At 35.9% G+C, this 20,828-nt stretch overlaps 1 protein-coding gene across 2 annotated transcripts; it reads left to right on the top strand.

Moving 5' to 3' along the window:
- The first annotated feature begins 453 nt into the window (after positions 1-453).
- Positions 454-9,627, top strand: LOC122148753. Of its 2 annotated transcripts, XM_042776154.1 has the most exons (8): positions 4,961-5,229; positions 5,320-5,379; positions 5,479-5,675; positions 7,107-7,159; positions 7,410-7,694; positions 8,205-8,450; positions 8,541-8,600; positions 8,699-9,627. In XM_042776154.1, the coding sequence occupies exons 5-8, from the start codon at positions 7,625-7,627 to the stop codon at positions 8,881-8,883; spliced, it is 561 nt and encodes a 186-aa protein (XP_042632088.1). In that variant the 5' UTR covers positions 4,961-5,229; positions 5,320-5,379; positions 5,479-5,675; positions 7,107-7,159; positions 7,410-7,624; the 3' UTR covers positions 8,884-9,627. The 2 variants fall into 2 exon arrangements, with proteins under 2 accessions (XP_042632086.1, XP_042632088.1); XM_042776152.1 differs by lacking the exons at positions 4,961-5,229; positions 5,320-5,379; positions 5,479-5,675; positions 7,107-7,159 and adding exons at positions 454-1,133; positions 3,882-3,934.
- Positions 9,628-20,828: the final 11,201 nt, after the last annotated feature.

Genomic DNA, 20,828 nt, shown 5'->3' with positions numbered 1-20,828 from the left:
CTGATGCCACAGTGGAAGTGAAAAAATACCTCCATGATGCGTTTTTGAACAGAACTCATGCTCTCCTAAATTACTGGAAAGAGAGAGCAGTAATCTTTCCTCATTTGTATGTCCTTGCTAAAAAAATATCTTTGCATGCCAGCAACAAGTGTCCCTTGTGAGAGGATTTTTTCAAAGGCTGGAGAAATTATCTGTAAAAAAAGAAGTAGGTTAAGACCTACCACAGCAGAGAAATTAATATTTTTGAATAAAAATCTCTAAAAAAAGTGAGACATTGTGGCTTGATTTATTTTATTAATAATCATTTTTCATGACCAAAATAACATTATGCACAGTGAGAAGCCTACAGGTTACAAGCTTCACATATTATATTTTTTTTAATGGCTCGTTGTCAAGGTTGTTTCAGATCAACACCTGCAAGTGACCACTAGGTGTCACCGGTGAGACGGGTGTCGGATTGATTCGAAGCCTCGACACAATATGCCACATTTGCTTCAACTGTTTCACTGCTTCACCAAGCCTCGATCTGCCCACCACTACATCTATGATCAACGTTAAATGTATTTCAAATGGTGTTTCTTGCCAAGTTAGCATAGCCTGGCTAGTGGGTAGCGTGTACACTACCTTGCTAACAACAGTCCACATGTAGCTTCACATGTGCGCGCTAGCTGTTATCTAGCTAACTGTTACTTTTAAAGTTAACGTTACTTAAACATGTCTTGGCGTTATCAAATAGTATGTACACCGTCAAAACTTTGACATATATTTAACTGTGATCATTACTTACAGACGTACACTACATTATGGATCTATCTCGAGTAATCTTAATCAAACGTAGACTTACACTGATAAGAGCAAACGTTTGTGACTACGGGCTGCAACTTCACGAACATGTATGCAGCTTCTTCCGGTGGAACACGGTTTATAAAGTGGGAGGAGTTTGATCTGGGTCCAACCCACATCTCATTGTTCGCATCTTGTGTTCTGCAATGAGGAACTTTGCGTCTCATCTCGGAGACACTCCCACTATCCGCACACTCCGCACACTTACATCCCGCCCTCCTAATACAAGCTCTATACCGAGAGAAACAGACAGCTCGACACACAGAAGACTCCAGCAGATCTATTATCATGTAAGTTTGACTGTTTTCAAATGTTAATCCAGACTGTGTTCCAGTGGGTTGATTGAACATAAAAATACTTATAAAAATTATACAATAAAAATTCTCAATATCCTATACAATAAAAATGTGCAATATCCCATTGAACCCATTTACAAATCCAGAGTTTTTCATGGTGTCAAGTAGGCTATATATCTCTGTAGCCTCGAGTCCTATAATAATATTTTTCCTCTTTTCTCTTTTAATAAAGTGCACACACAGCAGCAATACTGTGAATACTGCCTTCACTTATTTCAGTGTTGAGAGCTTGGCGACTTTGTCGATAAATTGATCGATTTTAGACATCTTTAGCGAACTTTTCCTCCATAAAAGCGCTGAGCCACTTCTTGGACAAATCTGATCTAGTTTCTGAAACTATACGTTCAATCTGAAGGAATCTTTCACAAGTTCCCATGCCTCTGTTCAAATGTCATATCACTCGCTGGAGATTTAAATATGCACCCGCGGGAGGTTTAAATCACTCGCGGGAGATTTAAATATGCGCTCGCGGGAGGTTTAAATCACTCGCGGGAGATTTAAATATGCACTCGTGGGAGATTTAAATATGCGCTCGCGGGAGGTTTAAATCACTCGCGGGAGATTTAAATGTGCACTCGCGGGAGATTTAAATATGCACTCACGGGAGGTTTAAATCACTCGCGGGAGGTTTAAATATGTGGTGCTAGTGTTCAGAAGGGTGCTCGTGAGCGCCCCAATGCGGGCGACATGCTCCCTCGATGCGCACTTTTTGCCTCGAATGCCTATTCATGTAAAACGAAAGAAGTACTGGTTGTATGTGATTTGTAACGTCCTCAACAAGGTGCAGGACTGTTTTAAACGTCACATCTTAACTATATCCCGTGCTAAACTCTGATATGAAAAACCCTAAACAATTACACTTGAAACAATTACATTTGCAGAAAACTTTTTTTTTTTTTTGGTAAAAATGAGCCTAAAATGCAAATTAATAAACCTAATTAAGGATAGCTGCTTATTTCTAAGCACAATCATAACAACACATTTGAAAAGTTTAAAATGTTTTAAAACGTTAAAAATATGTCAAATACAGTTTTATTTATCATATCCTCTCATGAGTTATTTATTTTTCTTTTTATAATGTGCATTTGTAAAGAGATGATTTTGAATATAATGTGAAGGAATCTTTCACAAGCTCGATGCCTCTGTTAAATGTCACATCACTAGTGTGGAGATGTAAACATCGATGTGCGTCAGATTTCTGCTGCACCAGCAATATTTTTAAACTCCTCATGACCACCTTTACTAGAAGTATTTATCATGTTTTATTGTAGTCTTATTTATTGTGGCACATTTTGTTAAACTTGTTTTGGAATTTATAATAGATAATCTAGGAAATAGATTTCTTCCTACAACTGTGGCATGTTGTAGCTGTTGTTTCTAACTGTGTAGGCTATTGTTTTACTTTTTTAATTATTATTATTACTTATTGGCCTGGTAATTATTAATAGGCTTGCCTTATTATAACAAATGCTGTGAAGAATAAGTACACGAGAGCCATGTGTAAAATGGGTTCTAATGATGAGTGATGGAAAAACCTGGCCTCAGATATTCACAGATGGCATATCAAATTATTATGAGCCTGATCAACTGTTAAGGAGTAAGAGATAAACAATATCAATATAAGAACGTTAAGTTAGATTGACTTCCCAAGGCATGTTGAATTAGATCATTCTGTCAAAGTATTTGAGTGACTAAATAATATAATAGGCTACATTATATGTAAACAATTAATTGTTAATTAGGCTATTACTTTATTGCAGAAAAAAAACATATCAAACAAACAAATAAATAATCCTTATGAGGGAGCATGACCTGGAACTCCACTAAACTGAATCCTCCCCCACCCCCCCATTACCCTCTAACACACAGTAGGACTCCACTAAAACAGTTCACACTTCAACCCCCCCAGTGTTCAAACCAAAAACTACACCTTGGTTGTGTTTCTCAAATAAAGAGGCTGTTTCTCATGAAATACTGCTGACATTTTAATAATTGTTGCTACATCATTTCACAGCCCATGAATATGTCCTTCATATATCCTTGGGGGAAGTCGTGTCCTAATGGTTAGAAAGTTTGACTCCTAACCCAAAGGTTGTGGGTTCGAGTCTCGGGCCGGCACGACTGAGGTGCCCTTGAGCAAGACACTGAACCCTCAACTGCTCCCCGGGCACCGCAGCATAAATGATACCCACTGCTCCGGTGTGTGTGTTCACGGTGTGTGTGTTTGTGTTTTCACGGTGTGTGTTCACGGTGTGTGTGTGTTCACTGCTGTGTGTGCACTTTGGATGGGTTAAATGCAGAGCACAAATTCTGAGTATGGGTCACCAAACTTGGCTGTATGTCACATCACTTTACTTTTTTTTTTTTTTTTTACTTTCATTACATAATGCCCTCTAGTGGTACCAATAACAATCACATATGTGACCCTGGACCACAAAACCAGTCATAAGGGTAAATTTCTCGAAATTGAGAATTATACATCATCTGAAAAACTGAATAAATAAGCTTTCAATTGCTGTATGGTTTGTTACGAGGACAATATCCGAGATACATGTTGGCTGGGATGTGCTAAATATTCAGAGTCAGACAAAATGAAAGTGAATGTTTAGTAATATTTTACCGCTTCTATCCCTGTATAAATGTGTGCCTGCATCTGTCACGTGACATCTCTTCTGTTTTCAGGTTCAGCTGGTTCTGGAATCTTTTGCTGTTGTTTTGCTGTGTTATTTATAGCGGTCAGTATGATTTTTTGTTTATAAATGGTGACAATTCTTAATATTCAGTTCCAGGTAGAGTTAGTCGTTTGTTAGTCTGTTGTGTCACTCAGACAGGTGATGATGGAAATTTTAATTCAACCTGAATATTTACTGGCAGTTCATAATTATTGAATCCACTTAGTGACTAAAATAACTCCATATACATTTATAGTATCACACAGCATTCACACGCTGTATTGAATGAATATTGTACTGTCTGTGTTTGCAGAAACCACCTCTATACTTGTACCAGGAGAAAAAAAAGGAGGGCAACGCCACACTGCCTTGTGAATTAAAGGATAGAGACATTTTTAATGTTATTTTAAACCGTCAATCAAAAAACATCCCTGTTTGTAAGACTGAAAACTGTAGTGGGCGAGCATTTAAAATAGGAGCCTGTGACATTGTCATCAAGGATCTGATCTTCAGTGATGCTGGGAAGTACATTATGAGAGTCTTTTATGGCAAAGATCAGACAGAGCTGGAGCAACGAAGGGAGTACAATCTTCATATTCATGGTAAAGTCAAAACTGATCAAACTATCAGCATGTGTTTTCTGGTTTTCCGTTAGTAACTGTGTGGATTTCATGTAAGCAGCAGAGACTCTGAATCTGTGGAGTTTGGGTTCTTTGGCTTGCTTAATTTCTGATAATATTGATGACTTGATTGCACAGACACTATTTGATCTGAACTGAGTTGGACGATGACATCACTGAATCAATAATGAACCGACTTTAACTGATAAACTGACTGTTTTCTGTTGTCCTCTTGCATTATCAACAAACACTTCTCCTGTTTAACACTAAAGCTGCTTTGACACAATCTGTACTGTATAAAGCGCTAGAGAAATAAATGTGACTTGACAAGCTTAATATTTAGATTAGTCATCATTAATATAGGCTTTTCAATGGTTGATTTTGAAATGATGAAAATAAATCCCTAAAATGGAAGATACGTGTTTAAGGCTTTGATTGATTGACAGCATTATAATAATGATTAAGGATAACTGTCTTTCTGTTTCTCCTCAGATGAGATTTCTATGAAAATCGGTGAGGAGCTAAAGATGTCTGTTCTGTTGTCTAATGCTGATAAAGTGGAGACAAACTCTAGTGGAGAGTGGAAGGAGGTTTGGAGCAGAACTGATGGGGTCCTGGATCATCATCTGACCGACACTGATGGAAACCTGACCATTAAAGGGTTTACAGCCAATGACACGGGAACATACAGAGTTCTGGACTCTGAAGGAGAAATCTTGATCACAGTCACAGTCACAGGTGAGAGAAACTCAGTAGAAGTTATTCATCATGATCTGAACAGCAAATTGATGCTAAATTGTGTGACTAACCTTTCAATATTGTCTACAGAATCTAGAACAGAATCAAAGGGAGAACTGGATGATGACAAAACGTATGACCCAAAATATAGTAAGTAAACAGAAGTCATTAAGAGCTTTAAAAAAATTGTTAAACAGTGAATTAAATAAATATATATTTATATATATTGTGTTCTCTTCTCACCTGTAGTGTATGTCGTAGCTGTGGTGTTTGGGGTTCTGGTGACTCTGATTATATTTGTTGTCATCAAGAAACACCAGCATCAGCAGAGGAACCCAGAACATGATCCTGACCCAGGGCCCATCAAAAGCCCAGAACATCTAGCAGCACCACTGATTACATGTAACCTGCCTTCAGTGCCAACAGATCCATAGAGGATTCTGTCAGTATGTGTCTGAAAAATATATTTAACTTATAACACATATGAGCATTTGGACTGCACCAGGATTCTTTTTGTTGACTGTATCTGTATTAATTTAAGTGACCTAGATAAAGATAAAGGAAAAGAAAGGATGTGATGTGTAGCCAAGTATGGTAAAGTGTGGTGCATTTTAAAAGAGAGCGCTGGTCATTCACCTCCCCACCGACAATCCCTGCTGGACCTGAGACTCAAACCAGCAAGCCCGACTCGAACTATTAGGCCACGACTGCATTTTATGGTTACATAAAATGTTTTAGACTGGTCTTACAAGTTAGTAATGTTTTTTTCTTTAAAGAGCTGGTTGACACTTTTTTTATTTTTTTCTAGGCTTGATTGTGTTTGTGATGTGCAGTCTAACGTGTTCATGCTTCCTTTAAAAAAAAAAAATATTTTTAAAAATTTTTTTTTCACATAATTTACCTTTATTCCACACTGCTCTGTCCCTTCAATCATAAATAAGTAGAGGTAGCTGCAGCTTGGAGCAATGCGTGTGCCAAAAGGTTATGTGAAAGAGTGTTCAAACAAAAAAAAAAAACATAAGCATACAAACAAATAAATAAACCTTATGAGGGAGCATGACCCAGGACTCCACTAAAACAGTTCACACTTCAACCCCCCAGTGTTCAAACCAAAACTACACCTTGGTTGTGTTTCTCAAATAAAGAGGCTGTTTCTCATGAAATACTGCTGACATTTTAATAATTGTTGCTACATCATTTCACAGCCCATGAATATGTCCTTCATATATCCTTGGGGGAAGTCGTGTCCTAATGGTTAGAAAGTTTGACTCCTAACCCAAAGGTTGTGGGTTCGAGTCTCGGGCCGGCACGACTGAGGCGCCCTTGAGCAAGACACTGAACCCCCAACTTTTCCCCCCGGGCACCGCAGCATAAATGATGCCCACTGCTCCGGGTGTGTGTTCACGGTGTGTGTGTGTGTGTTTTTCACGGTGTGTGTTCACGGTGTGTGTGTGTGTTCACTGCTGTGTGTGCACTTTGGATGGGTTAAATGCAGAGCACCAATTCTGAGTATGGGTCACCAAACTTGGCTGTATGTCACATCACTTTACTCTTTTTTTTTTTTTTTTACTTTCATTACATAATGCCCTCTAGTGGTACCAATAACAATCACATATGTGACCCTGGACCACAAAACCAGTCATAAGGGTAAATTTCTCGAAATTGAGAATTATACATCATCTGAAAACTGAATAAATAAGCTTTCAATTGCTGTATGGTTTGTTACGAGGACAATATCCGAGATACATGTTGGCTGGGATGTGCTAAATATTCAGAGTCAGACAAAATGAAAGTGAATGTTTAGTAATATTTTACCGCTTCTATCCCTGTATAAATGTGTGCCTGCATCTGTCACGTGACATCTCTTCTGTTTTCAGGTGCAGCTGGTTCTGGAATCTTTTGCTGTTGTTTTGCTGTGTTATTTATAGCGGTCAGTATGATTTTTTGTTTATAAATGGTGACAATTCTTAATATTCAGTTCCAGGTAGAGTTAGTCATTATTTAATCTTTTACTGCTAAATATTGGAGAAACTCCATCAGTTCATAATTATTGAATCATTTACTGGCAGTTCATAATTATTGAATCCACTTAATGACTAAAATAACTCCATATACATTTATAGTATCACACAGCATTCACACGCTGTATTGAATGAATATTGTACTGTCTGTGTTTGCAGAAACCACCTCTATACTTGTACCAGGAGAAAAAGGAGGCAACGCCACACTGCCTTGTGAATTAAAGGATAGAGACATTTTTAATGTTATTTTAAACCGTCAATCAAAAAACATCCCTGTTTGTAAGACTGAAAACTGTAGTGGGCGAGCATTTAAAATAGGAGCCTGTGACGTCCTCATCAAGAATCTGATCTTCAGAGATGCTGGGAAGTACATTATGAGAGTCTTTTACAGCAAAGATCAGAAAGAGCTGGAGCAACAAATCACGTACCAACTTCATATTCATGGTAAATTCATAACTGATCAAACTATCAGCATGTGTTTTCTGGTTTTCCGTTAGTAACTGTGTGGATTTCATGTAAGCAGCAGAGACTCTGAATCTGTGGAGTTTGGGTTCTTTGGCTTGCTTAATTTCTGATAATATTGATGACTTGATTGCACAGATACTATTTGAACTGAACTGAGTTGGACGATGACATCACTGAATAAATGCTGAACAGACTTTAACTGATAAACTGACTGTTTTCTGTTGTCCTCTTGCATTATCAACAAACACTTCTCCTGTTTAACACTAAAGCTGCTTTGACACAATCTGTACTGTATAAAGCGCTAGAGAAATAAATGTGACTTGACAAGCTTAATATTTAGATTAGTCATCATTAATATAGGCTTTTCAATGGTTGATTTTGAAATGATGACATTTGGTCCCTTTAATCCTAGATACGTGTTTAAGGCTTTGATTGATTGACAGCATTATAATAATGATTAAGGATAACTGTCTTTCTGTTTCTCCTCAGATGAGATTTCTATGAAAATCGGTGAGGAGCTAAAGATGTCTGTTCTGTTGTCTAATGCTGATAAAGTGGAGACAAACTCTAGTGGAGAGTGGAAGGAGGTTTGGAGCAGAACTGATGGGGTCCTGGATCATCATCTGACCGACACTGATGGAAACCTGACCATTAAAGGGTTTACAGCCAATGACACGGGAACATACAGAGTTCTGGACTCTGAAGGAGAAATCTTGATCACAGTCACAGTCACAGGTGAGAGAAACTCAGTAGAAGTTATTCATCATGATCTGAACAGCAAATTGATGCTAAATTGTGTGACTAACCTTTCAATATTGTCTACAGAATCTAGAACAGAATCAAAGGGAGAACTGGATGATGACAAAACGTATGACCCAAAATATAGTAAGTAAACAGAAGTCATTAAGAGCTTTAAAAAATTGTTAAACAGTGAATTAAATAAATATATATTTATATATATTGTGTTCTCTTCTCACCTGTAGTGTATGTCGTAGCTGTGGTGTTTGGGGTTCTGGTGACTCTGATTATATTTGTTGTCATCAAGAAACACCAGCATCAGCAGAGGAACCCAGAACATGATCCTGACCCAGGGCCCATCAAAAGCCCAGAACATCTAGCAGCACCACTGATTACATGTAACCTGCCTTCAGTGCCAACAGATCCATAGAGGATTCTGTCAGTATGTGTCTGAAAAATATATTTAACTTATAACACATATGAGCATTTGGACTGCACCAGGATTCTTTTTGTTGACTGTATCTGTATTAATTTAAGTGACCTAGATAAAGATAAAGGAAAAGAAAGGATGTGATGTGTAGCCAAGTATGGTAAAGTGTGGTGCATTTTAAAAGAGAGCGCTGGTCATTCACCTCCCCACCGACAATCCCTGCTGGACCTGAGACTCAAACCAGCAAGCCCGACTCGAACTATTAGGCCACGACTGCATTTTATGGTTACATAAAATGTTTAGACTGGTCTTACAAGTTAGTAATGTTTTTTCTTTAAAGAGCTGGTTGACACTTTTTTTATTTTTTCTAGGCTTGATTGTGTTTGTGATGTGCAGTCTAACGTGTTCATGCTTCCTTTAAAAAAAAAAAAAAAAAAAATATTTTTCACATAATTTACCTTTATTCCACACTGCTCTGTCCCTTCAATCATAAATAAGTAGAGGTAGCTGCAGCTTGGAGCAATGCGTGTGCCAAAAGGTTATGTGAAAGCTGGCTGCTAAAAAAAAAAAAGCTGGCGAGCCATACACTTACTCTTAATCGCTATAGGCCTACAGATTAAAAGGAAGCAATAAATTCAACATAATCCTATAAAACCAAATTTAATTCTTCCAAGGTAAAAACGGTGTTAATGATATTAAGAATATTATTTTACATTACTTTTGAAAGTACCTTCAAAACTTCTGCATGGCGCGGGGTTACTGACGTCATCACCGCCACAAGTTTAGGTCTTGATTTATCAATAATCAAAAAAAAAAAAAAAAACAAAAAAAAAAAAAACAATTATTTTTCAAGAATACAAACGCCTCTTAACACGGTTAGTCGCACTAGCTGTTCTTAAGTTAAAGTCAGAAGTTGTATTTGTTAGCATTAGTTAATGCACTGTGAAGTGAACAAGAACAAACAACGAACAGCTGTATTTTTATTAACTAACAAAGTTTAATAAACACTGTATCAAATGTCTTGATTATAGTTAATGTTAGTTAATACATCAATGTCAACAAATGAAACCTTATTGTAAAGTGTTACCCTAAAAAACTATGTTTTGCCTGATAGAGAAAAATAAATATTTGACAAAACCACTAAATTATCAAATATAAAATTTAGTGTGAAGAGTTTAGTAACCTGATGTTAAGTGACATTAACCAATTAAGCAAACAGACACAGCTTTATCCACTAAAACATTTATTTAGCTTTCAGTTTCAATCACCAATTCAAGTTAAAAAAAAAACAAAATAAATAGATAGAGCACTCATTCATTCATTCATTCATTCTCTAGTAGAAGTCCACAGAACAGAATCCAGCAAACTATTTGTCTGAATAGAAAGCTCTGAAGACCCCCTTCTTTCGTTATTACTGCATGTGTTGACTGTAATAGTTGTTTAAAATTACAACAATAAAAATAAACTTAAGATTTTAAATGTTTTATAGTGTCCTCAGTGAGAGTCTGTGATGGCAGCATTTCTTCATCAGTGTCTCTGCAGCAGATAAACACACGTGTGTCTCATGTGTTCCTGGTAACATCCAGACAAGAGTCCGTCTCCTCTGTGATTTATCTGTGATATACTGCATTTACATGTTGAGTTAGTTACTGATGGAACTTGCTTTTTATCAACACAAATGTTCCTTAAATTATCAACATTACAAATGCACAAATAAAATAACTTATGTTTAGTTACTCTCTGTAGATTTGTTTGTGTACGTGACTTACACTCATCTAAAGCAGTGCTGACAGTGAATTCTACACAATAGCACACATCTCTCACTCAGATGTCTGTTTCATGTCTATTAGATGAGCTCATCTGAAATACTTATCAAAGATGATCCTGTCAGATGATAAATAGACATTTAGTAATCGTCTTCAAGATGTGTATATGGTTTATGTAAATCCACTTTTAAGATGTGTACTTAATGGAGCTCCCCTGTTAGTTATGCATTATAAAACGTGTCACACAGGCAAAATCACAAATATACTATATTATGTAGGTCACAGACAGGGTTTAGATTAAGCCAGGTTAGGCCATAGTTCAATTAAGACATTTAAGTAACTTTTATAAACGTGCCTTTGATTAAAACAACACTGATGTGCATCTTGAGACAAAACAGTTATTTTAAGATGAGTCCAAGCTCCTTTCAGTTAAAACAGCTCAGACATGTATTTTAGTCTGGGACTAATGTTAGTCTAGACTAGCCTTGTCGGTGAAATCAGGAGATAGCGTCTTTACACTTTTTGCTTATATATTGCTTTCTTTACACTTTAGTTTTAATAGATTACTAACTCCATAAACAATACCACTGTATGAAAATGACTTCAATTTAAACAGTTATTAAGGGGGGGGGGAAATATTCTCACCGTTGTCTCTCCATACAAGCGGACATCTCGTTTTGACATCTCGCGTGATTCTGTGTGATTTGGACAACTTCAAGTCACGCCCCTCTGCAGTCTGCAGACATATGCTCTTGTCTCTGCAGGAGTATGATGGTCTTTATTGCCCTCTGCTGGTTATTCTGTCAGAGCAGATTGAGCTGTCAGAAGATGTGAGAAATTAGGCTAAAATCAGTGTGTGAGTCCAGATACAGTCAGCAGAAGTTTATTCTGAAGAAGATCTCTGATGATTTGAGTCTGATCTCAACAGTTTGAGCAGCAGATTTCAGCTCTGATTGTGTCTCAATCTGATGCAGCTTCACTAAGAGACTCTTTAGTCTGTAACTACATGCAGCAGATGTAAACTAATTTAACATCAACATTTTTTATTAATATCAATAAAGCATTATTTTTCTGAACTTATATAAATAAAAAAATACAATCTATGCATTCATTCAAAAATTAAAAAGAATAACACAAAACCAACAAAAATGTTTCTAACAAAAATAGTTTAATATATACTCTCACTGCAGATCTACAAAGAATAATGCAAATCACCAAATAAACAAACAAAAGCAACATATAAAAATAAACATATCTACATTTAATTTTTTTTTAACAAAATATACATATGTACAAGCACACTGTTTGTCTTTCACAGTTTGGCACAGATATACATGTTTACTGTTTATATTATAATATTCTTATTATATTTATAACAATAATTCCTTTCTGTTAATGGATTAGAATAGAAACAATAATTCCTAGTTAATGAATACGGATTGGTTTAAGTGACCAGTCCAGATCTTTGAGGCAGTTTTACACAAATACTGAACGCAGACACAGTTAAACTGATTCCTGATGCAGGGTCTGCTCTAAATGTGCACACGTACTGAAAATTACAAATATACTGCAGAAATATGTTGACAATCTTCTGCAGATCTGTTGACTCTGAAGACAGGGTTTCTGCAGGATTTTGAACCACAGAATCTGTTCAAGTGTTGTGTTGAGTTCAGTGTTCAGCAGTGAGGTCACTAATGTTCTGCACACCTCTACAGTTTAATCAGAGTCTGTGGGGCCCTCAGCAGACATCATTATGGGCCCTCAGTGCTTCTGGGTGTCCTGTGCTCAGTGTCTCTTGTCCTCCTCGAGAGACACCACGCAGGTAACCTCTGAGCAGACGCTTGTGTAACGTGACAGCAGTCAGAATCAGAGCCAGCAGAAGCACAAACACAGTCAGTGCAATCCAAGAGACTACAGCTGCAAGAGAAAAGTAGAGACAGAGCACTTCTTTTAGTTTGACATTCACTCTTTAAGATATTTGTAAAGCTCTCAGTGTCTCTGTTTTACTCACTATGATATTTAGTGTCATCAGTTTGGTCTTTATCAGTGTGGTCCAGTTTTTCCTTTGATTCTGTACAGAATATTGAAAGGTTAGTCTCACAGTTTAGTATGAATTTGCTGTTTAAAGATAATATTTGTAAAGATCACTGAGCTTCTCTCACCTCTGACTGTCACTGTGATCAAGGTTTCTCCTGAAGGCTCCAGAACTCTGTATGATCCTGTGTCTCTGGCTGTAAAGTTACTAATGATCAGGTTCCCATCATTATCATCATTCATTCGATCGCTCTGAACCCCGTGACCTGTCGTCCAAACCTCCTTCCACTCTCCACTAGAGTTTGTCTTCACTTTATCAGCATTAGACAACAGAACAGACATCTTTAGCTCCTCGTCTCATTAAACATAAATATAATGCTGTCAATCAATCAAGACCATAAACACATATTTATGATTATAAACACATATTTATGATTATAAACACATATTTATGATTGGGGACCAAATGTAATCATTTTCAAAACAAATTGGTGACTAATTGGGTACCAACATGTAATATCATTTAAAAAAGCAGATGCTGATGTTTGATCAGTTTTGTCTTCACCATAAATATGAAGTTGGTACGTCCTGATTTGTTGCTCCAGCTCTGTCTGATCATTATTGTAATAGATTCTCAGAAAGTATTTCCCAGCGTCACTGAAGCTCAGATTCTTGATGACGACGTCACAGTTTCCTTCTTTAAACACTCGTCCACTACATTCTTCAGTCTGACACACATCTATGACTTCTGACCGACTGAATAACTTAATGTGATCAATATTATTAGCCTCATGTTCACACTCTATTCTCATGACACATATATATTCTACTTACACACAAATAAAGAAAGTATAATAAAAAAAAAACACAAAAAAATAACAAAACAAAATAAAACACTAAATACAAAGTATACACATAAAAATAAATACTGTTTCTCTCTATTCTCTGTAATGAAGGTCATAAAATATTCTAGTAGAGTTATTTTAGTCAAATGAATATATGTGTGCATGTGTGTGTGAATAGTATAAAACTGTAGCAGATATATCAGTGCAGTTGTAGTGAATTCCTGAACAGTGTTTAATGAATGAATGAACTGCACAGATACACCAGTGTTATATTTATGTAATATGATTAGAAATTTCCATCATCAGTCCACAAATACTCACTGAACTGAGCGCTGTAAGTGATCAAACACAAAATCAAAGTGAAAGTGACGTGACATACATGCAAAGTATAGTGACTCATACAAAACAGGCTTCTAGAAAGAGTTACAGCAAACTCTAAACATTCACTTTCACTTCATTTGAAGATTTGTACATGTTAACAAATATCCAATAACAAACATAAAACTATAATCTTTTTATCTTTGTTTCTCCCATCATAGAAACACAATGACATGATTTTCCTCCAATCACAGTCAAATACAATGAAAAAGAACAAGAAGGCAAATATAAAACATATTTGTAGTCAAAATATCTGGAAATGAAGAATAAGAACAACAAAACTATAAAGCACACATATTTGAAAAATAAATACAAATAAAAAGTACTAAATAATAATTGGGCAGATACATAGATGTTAATTTATATTTTAGAAATGTTCTTGTTTTTAAAAGTTTCTTGTTTTGTGTTCTCAAGTTTAAAAGGGTTTTAAAGTACACTGTGTGATCAGTAAATTGTAAAGATGTAAATTACATTCATAACAGCATCAAAGAAACCAACAGAGAAACACTTACAGGGAATACATTACAAGAGATTTACAAAAAAAAAAGGATTCAAAAATTCTATACATCCTTTTTGCTTTTTTATTTCTTACATTTTTTAAGGCCTAATGTAATGTTAGATTTCTTATTAGTCCACTTTTGTTTGTGTATATGGTATTTCACCTTCATAATTATTACATTAATCACCAAATATTGCTCCAAAAATATATCTTTACCAGAGAGTTGAATCTTTAATTTTGTACATTTAAATATTAATATCGATCCAAAACAACTGAGTAAATACACATTCATAAAATAAGTATTTTATGTATTCTTCCTTTAAAGTGGAAATGAAGCAGTCAGTCAAGTTAACATTATTTAGTAAAGCGATTTCCACTTAGATTAAAAAATATAAAACAAACATGATTAATGTAACCATTTTAAAGAAAAAAGGTTGTTTTGTTATAGCTTTTGGAGCAAGTGCGCCGCCATCCTGCAGTACGACCGCGTGTGACGTCACGATAAGCATGCGTTTGTCTCCTCCCATTATTCAGTTTAGTCAGCATTACTGATATTAATGTGTTCTATTCACTGACATATAATACAGAACATTTATAGATCAGAGGTGATTCTGTTGTTTTTTGCGTCGAGTGAAGCCACAGTGTCTACATTCATCTTTATCATGAAAAACTTTTAAAATAATTTTTCTACATTACTAAAGAGTAATCCTCAGATTGAGAATGGTCCAGGTTCAGTCAAACCCAAAGTCCCAATACACAAGCAAGAGCTTTTAAAAGTTATTTTTCCTTCATTTATCAGAATAATCATGGTAGAACAACTTAATGATATTAATATTCCCACTGTAAAATTATAATCATAATCATCATCGTATCCACAGTAATGCTCAAACACCAGATACAGACAATCATTGTTTAGTTTTCCACAAAGAAACAAAAACACTGGAATAACAACACAAAACACAAAAGTTGGCTCTGTATTTAAAAAAAAAAAGAAAACTTACATGATAAATGTTCTGAAATTATCCTATCATCAGTCAAAAAAATCGCAACTCTACCACAGATGAGACTGGTGCAGAAAACCAAGTACTGAGCTCCTCCTAATACACCGATATATACTCCTTCTTTCAAATTTAGAAGTCAGATCACACACAGTCACACAGTGAACTTCCGCACTGCTAGTATCACTCCGCTCATGTCTGCTTGTCTATTGGTCTCTGCATCACCCAACGTCATCTAAACAAATAGTACCTAAATATTTGCGTTTGCACGTTATGAAAATCATGCGCGTGGAGATCAGACAGGAAACAAAAGGGTCGAAATTACATGAATAGATTAGTTAGTCCAAATAAATAACATTTAACGAGCGTTACGTTTTCATATTTTCTTAGCAAGAGAAGCTGATGCTAAGAATCTCTACTGTTTTGATATGAATGATTAAAGAAAATCTTCAAAGAGAAACAGAGCGAATATTTCAGTGTCAGATCGGGGCGGGAGCGGAGTCGGTGATGACGCTGAAAGGCGAGCGTTTCTGAAAATTGGGGCTAACGCGACCGGCAAAGTGAAACCAACCCAACACACAACTTCTCTGGTGTCACATGGCTGTACAGTATGAGTCATCAGAACAGAAGCGACACAAATCAGAGGTAATCGCAAAAGTTATTATTGTTCAGCAATCGTGCAACATTGCAACATCTATAGTTAAATGATTAGCTAAGAGTCGATGTCAATTAATTTTTATATTATAGGTTGACCAAACGTGCCATTTTCCCAGGACTTCTATATTGTGGCAAGGATTTCTATATAGCCTAAAATATCCAGGTTTTGGCTTTGGTTTCCCTGTTTTCATATTTAATAAGGTGATGATCGTTTGATCAATAACATGCAGACATTGTACGTAATCGACCAATCGTGGTGCGTGAGAAGGTGGGATCTACAGAGAACGGTCAAAGCGATGCAAATACGTGAACATATTAGTGCTGGACTTGAAGCAGCACTGAGCAGACCGATCGGTGTATGACATCAAAGTGCCATGAGAGCTCTTTTGCGGTACTTTATCTTACAACAATTGGTCTGCACAGCGCAAACAAAGCCATAACCTGGATATTTTAGGCAATATAGGAATCCTGGCCAGGACGTGTCCTGGGAAAATGCACGTTTGGTCATCCTATTTTATATGTTAATAGATAGGTCTATAAATTATTGACGGTCAGATAGATGTAAGTAATAACATTAGCAAGTAACGTTATGCATAAATTGTGTTAATAAAAAATATTGTTGTACACCAAAGTTGTCTCTTTCTTCTCAGATGCTAAATGGCCCTTGGGATTTTAGAAAAGGGTGAATTGTGTTTGTCTTGATAAAATGCTTTGTAGGACACTGTTCTGTAGCTGTATGACAACCAGTAGTGAATATTAAAGCATAAATAAATATTAAATATTTCATTGATGGTCCATACGATTACACTGTATGTCTGATGGGCTAAATATGGTTAATATATGAATGTAACTTTATATAGGCCTATAAATTCACAACAACATATATATCACTCCGTCTTATATGAAAACCTACAGTGAATATAATATTGCTACAGTAGATCATGTATCATTACATTGTACATTTGATCCAAATATGTGTATTATTATTTTTTCCAAAACACTAATTCAGTTGTCTCCTGTAGGCTGTGTATGTAGACTAACAGTGAATATTTACAAATATTTTAATCCGTAGAGCAGATCTTCAGATATCTTAATGCAATTTTTTATGTCTGCACTATCATGTTCTGCCAAGTGTCTTTCCCATTTTAAACATCTTCAGAGTTTATTCTTGCTGCTAAGTTTTATTAAAACAATATGTAGTGAGGAAAATTCAATATGATTTTTATTTCATTTTTCTTTTTGAAAAGGAGTCAGCTGACATTAATGTTATGATCACTTTACAGTAATATTGTTATTGTTTGTAATGATGTATTTTGATATGGAATTTGGTAATGTACTTTTGTTACATTTTTGTCTATTTAACTTAAAATCTAGTTTAAACTCTTATTGTTCTTTATAAGATGCACCAAATGAATTAATACAAAATATCCTTCAGTCTATCTGTGAGTACCTCACTGTGACTGTCAAGGTTTTTATAATCAAACATGTGCAGATGAGAGCAGTCATATCTTTAGAGTTCAGCTATTTTTGATTTTGCACACATCTTTACACCACAAAAGCAATATTTCAAAAAAACAAATTTATAAAAAACAAAAGTCACTGTAACATAACAACACGGTATCAAACAAAACAGTAACTCGCTACCTACAGTATCTGCTGCATTAATCAATGTTTTCTTTTCTTTCTTTTTTTTTGACAACGTCAGAGGCGTCTTACCTGGGCTAAGGAGAAGAAGAACTGGACTGTTGCCCAGTGGTCCAAAGTCCTCTATTCAGATGAGAGCAAGTTTTGTATTTCATTTGGAAACCAAGGTCCTAGAGTCTGGAGGAAGGGTGGAGAAGCTCACAGCCCAAGTTGCTTGAAGTCCAGTGTTAAGTTTCCACAGTCTGTGATGATTTGGGGTGCAGTGTCATCTGCTGGTGTTGCTCCATTGTGTTTTTTTGAAAACCAAAGTCACTGCAAGCGTTTACCAAGAAATCATGGAGCACTTCATGCTTCCTTCTGCTGACCAGCTTTTTGAAGATGCTGATTTCATTTTCCAGGAGATCATCACAATTAAAAGAACCAAAGACTATTATTATTTAATACACAAGTTTCACAATTTGAGTTGAATTACTGAAAATCAACTTTTCTACGACATTCTAATTTATTGAGATGCACCTGTATATATACAAGCTTTGGGGAAGTCGTGGCCTAATGGTTAGAGATTCAGACTCGTAATCCAAAGATTACAGGTTCGAGTCTGGGGCCGGCAGGGATTGTAGGTGGGGGGAGTGAATGTACAGCGTTAACTGTTCAGTGGTTTTATCTTTTCATGTAATTTAGATGAAAATATATGTCTTTTTATCATTTGAGTCACTTTACAAAAGTTGCTTGAAGTTGGCAAAAAACGTTTTAAAAATAGCTAAATTTGTAGCTAGGTGCTTTTTGAAAAACAAGTTGCTAGGGCAGTCTGAAAAGTTGCTAAATCTAGCAACAATATTGCTAAGTTGGCAACACTGGACTCTCCTGCAGATGGCGCTGCGAGCTCGCGTCATTTCCGAGAAGCGCGGCGAATGAGCAATAGATGTTTGCTGTAATGTAAAAATTAAAATGTAATCACCACCCACCTTTATTGTGTTTTTCCCCTTTGCATTGTCTTTTAATGAAAGTGAATGGCAGAATAAACATTCTTTCTTACATGGTACACAATTTAATGCAAGTTTGAAATCTGAGAACCAAATATTTTAACCCAAAACCAGAATCCATGCTAAGCAACAAAACAAAGGGGAGGCCACACATGGAAGTCAATTTAACAAATAAACATTTAATCAGAAATAAAACAAAAGAGTAATACAAGCATTAACTTAAAAAAAAAAAAAAAAAACAATCCAAGACTGAAGAGGAAAAGATTAATGGTACCACGGTCCAACTCAAGACACTCTTTCTCCATCTCCTTTATTTTTATCTCCAACTCAGTCACGCCACTCGCAATAATTAAATCATGTACAAGTCACTCAGAGAACAATTCAACATTTCTGTAGTCCATACTGATGAATGGTGCAATGCGTTCTCTTTGTATATTTTAATCACTAATTAGTTTATCTGGCTTACATGCATGAGACACTGCAAAATCCTGGATGGAAGTCTTCTAAATAGATCCACGCAGCTCGTCCTTCCAGCATACACAAGAAGCACATTAAGTATATCTGTACTTCTGCCATTAAAGTAATAGCTGACCCAAAAATTAAAATGGTCTCTTCATTTACTTCCCTCATGCCATCCTAGATGTATATGACTTTATTTCTCATGTTAAAACAGACACAAAAGTTTCAAGAGTTACTTCTCAGCTCTGTAGGTCCATGCCATGCAACTGAATTGTGACTCGAACGTTTAAGCCCCAAGAGATGGCATGAAGCCAAGTAAATAAAACTCTTTATTTCTGAATGATGTGTTCCTTTTAAATGCCACAACTAGACTAAAAGCTAGAGATTATTTACCACCAAAATAGGAACATATAAAATGTGTGTAAATATGAAGCAACAACTGTTTTGATAAATGTTTCTTGAGCATCAAATCAAAATATTAGAATGATTTCTGAAGGATCATGTGACATTGAAGACTGGATGCTGGAAATTCAGCTTTGACATTACAAAAGTAAAATATTATTACAATTTACAATATTACTGTTTTTACTGCATTTCTGAACAAATAAATGAAGGCTTGGTGAGCATCAGACTTCAAAACCATTACAAAATCTGTCCAACCCCAAACAGTCCTGTAGAAGAGATATTTAAGGAACCTGAGGTTGACAATACAAGTGTTTCAACTTGCTGATTTTTATCAGCATTGGAACACTTTGGTGCTGCTTTCACCCCAAGGCTACATATTATATTTTTACTGAAATGAAGTGTCATTAGTCACTAAACATTCAGTTCGATGACATCCTAAAATAATTCACTGTTGACAAGTTAAAAAGCTGCACTTTCACACTTGTGGTGTTTATCAAATCACTTCCTCTAAAGAGAATTGATCAAGCAGAACGACACACCTCCATTTTCTGATGTTCTTCATGTTGTGCAAATAAAAATGAGTAAATTAGTATATTTAATTGAAAATATATACGGCTACAAAAACCTTTATATAAAAAAGTGAAGTCAAACTTCTCTCCCAGAACAACATACAGTTCATATACAATATTCAAAGAAACACAAAAATCAAACAGACAAGAAGTCGCAATTGATTACACTTCCATGTTACTTCTTTAAATATACTTGCCTTTAAGACAAATACACCAGAGTTATTGTGGGACACAGATGAGATTTCTGTGAAAACAGGCGAGGAGCTAAAGATGTCTGTTCTGTTGTCTAATGCTGCTAAAGTGGAGACAAACTCTAGTGGAGAGTGGAAGGAGGTTTGGACGAGAGGTCACGGGGTTCAGAGCGATCGACTGAATGACGATAATGATGGGAACCTGATCATTAAATCGTTTTTGGACAGAGATGCAGGAACATACAGAGTTCTGGACTCTGAAGGAGAAATCTTGATCACAGTCACAATCACAGGTGAGAGAAACCCAGATATGAGGAAATATCATTTATAAAGCATGTGGACAGCTGAAGTTTATTCATCATGATTTGAACATTAACATAATCATTGATGTTAAACTGTGTGATTTACCTTTCAGCATCCTCTACAGAATCAGGTACAGAATCACCGGGAAAAAGTGGACGATGCTTTACAAAATCCTGAAGCAATGAGTTTAATAACGAAAAAAAATATATATATT

This window comes from Cyprinus carpio, chromosome A19 (assembly GCF_018340385.1).
Source record: "Cyprinus carpio isolate SPL01 chromosome A19, ASM1834038v1, whole genome shotgun sequence".
NCBI lineage: Eukaryota > Metazoa > Chordata > Actinopteri > Cypriniformes > Cyprinidae > Cyprinus > Cyprinus carpio.
Note: the sequence above shows the minus strand (reverse complement) of the source record. Positions and strands in the feature narration are given on the sequence as shown.

Excerpts from the sequence above, each read along its gene's own strand:
- LOC122148753 (XM_042776152.1), top strand. Across the intron at positions 7,695-8,204 it reads GTACCAACTTCATATTCATG|ATGAGATTTCTATGAAAATC; the intron begins GTAAATTCATAA and ends GTTTCTCCTCAG. Across the intron at positions 8,601-8,698 it reads AACGTATGACCCAAAATATA|TGTATGTCGTAGCTGTGGTG; the intron begins GTAAGTAAACAG and ends TCTCACCTGTAG.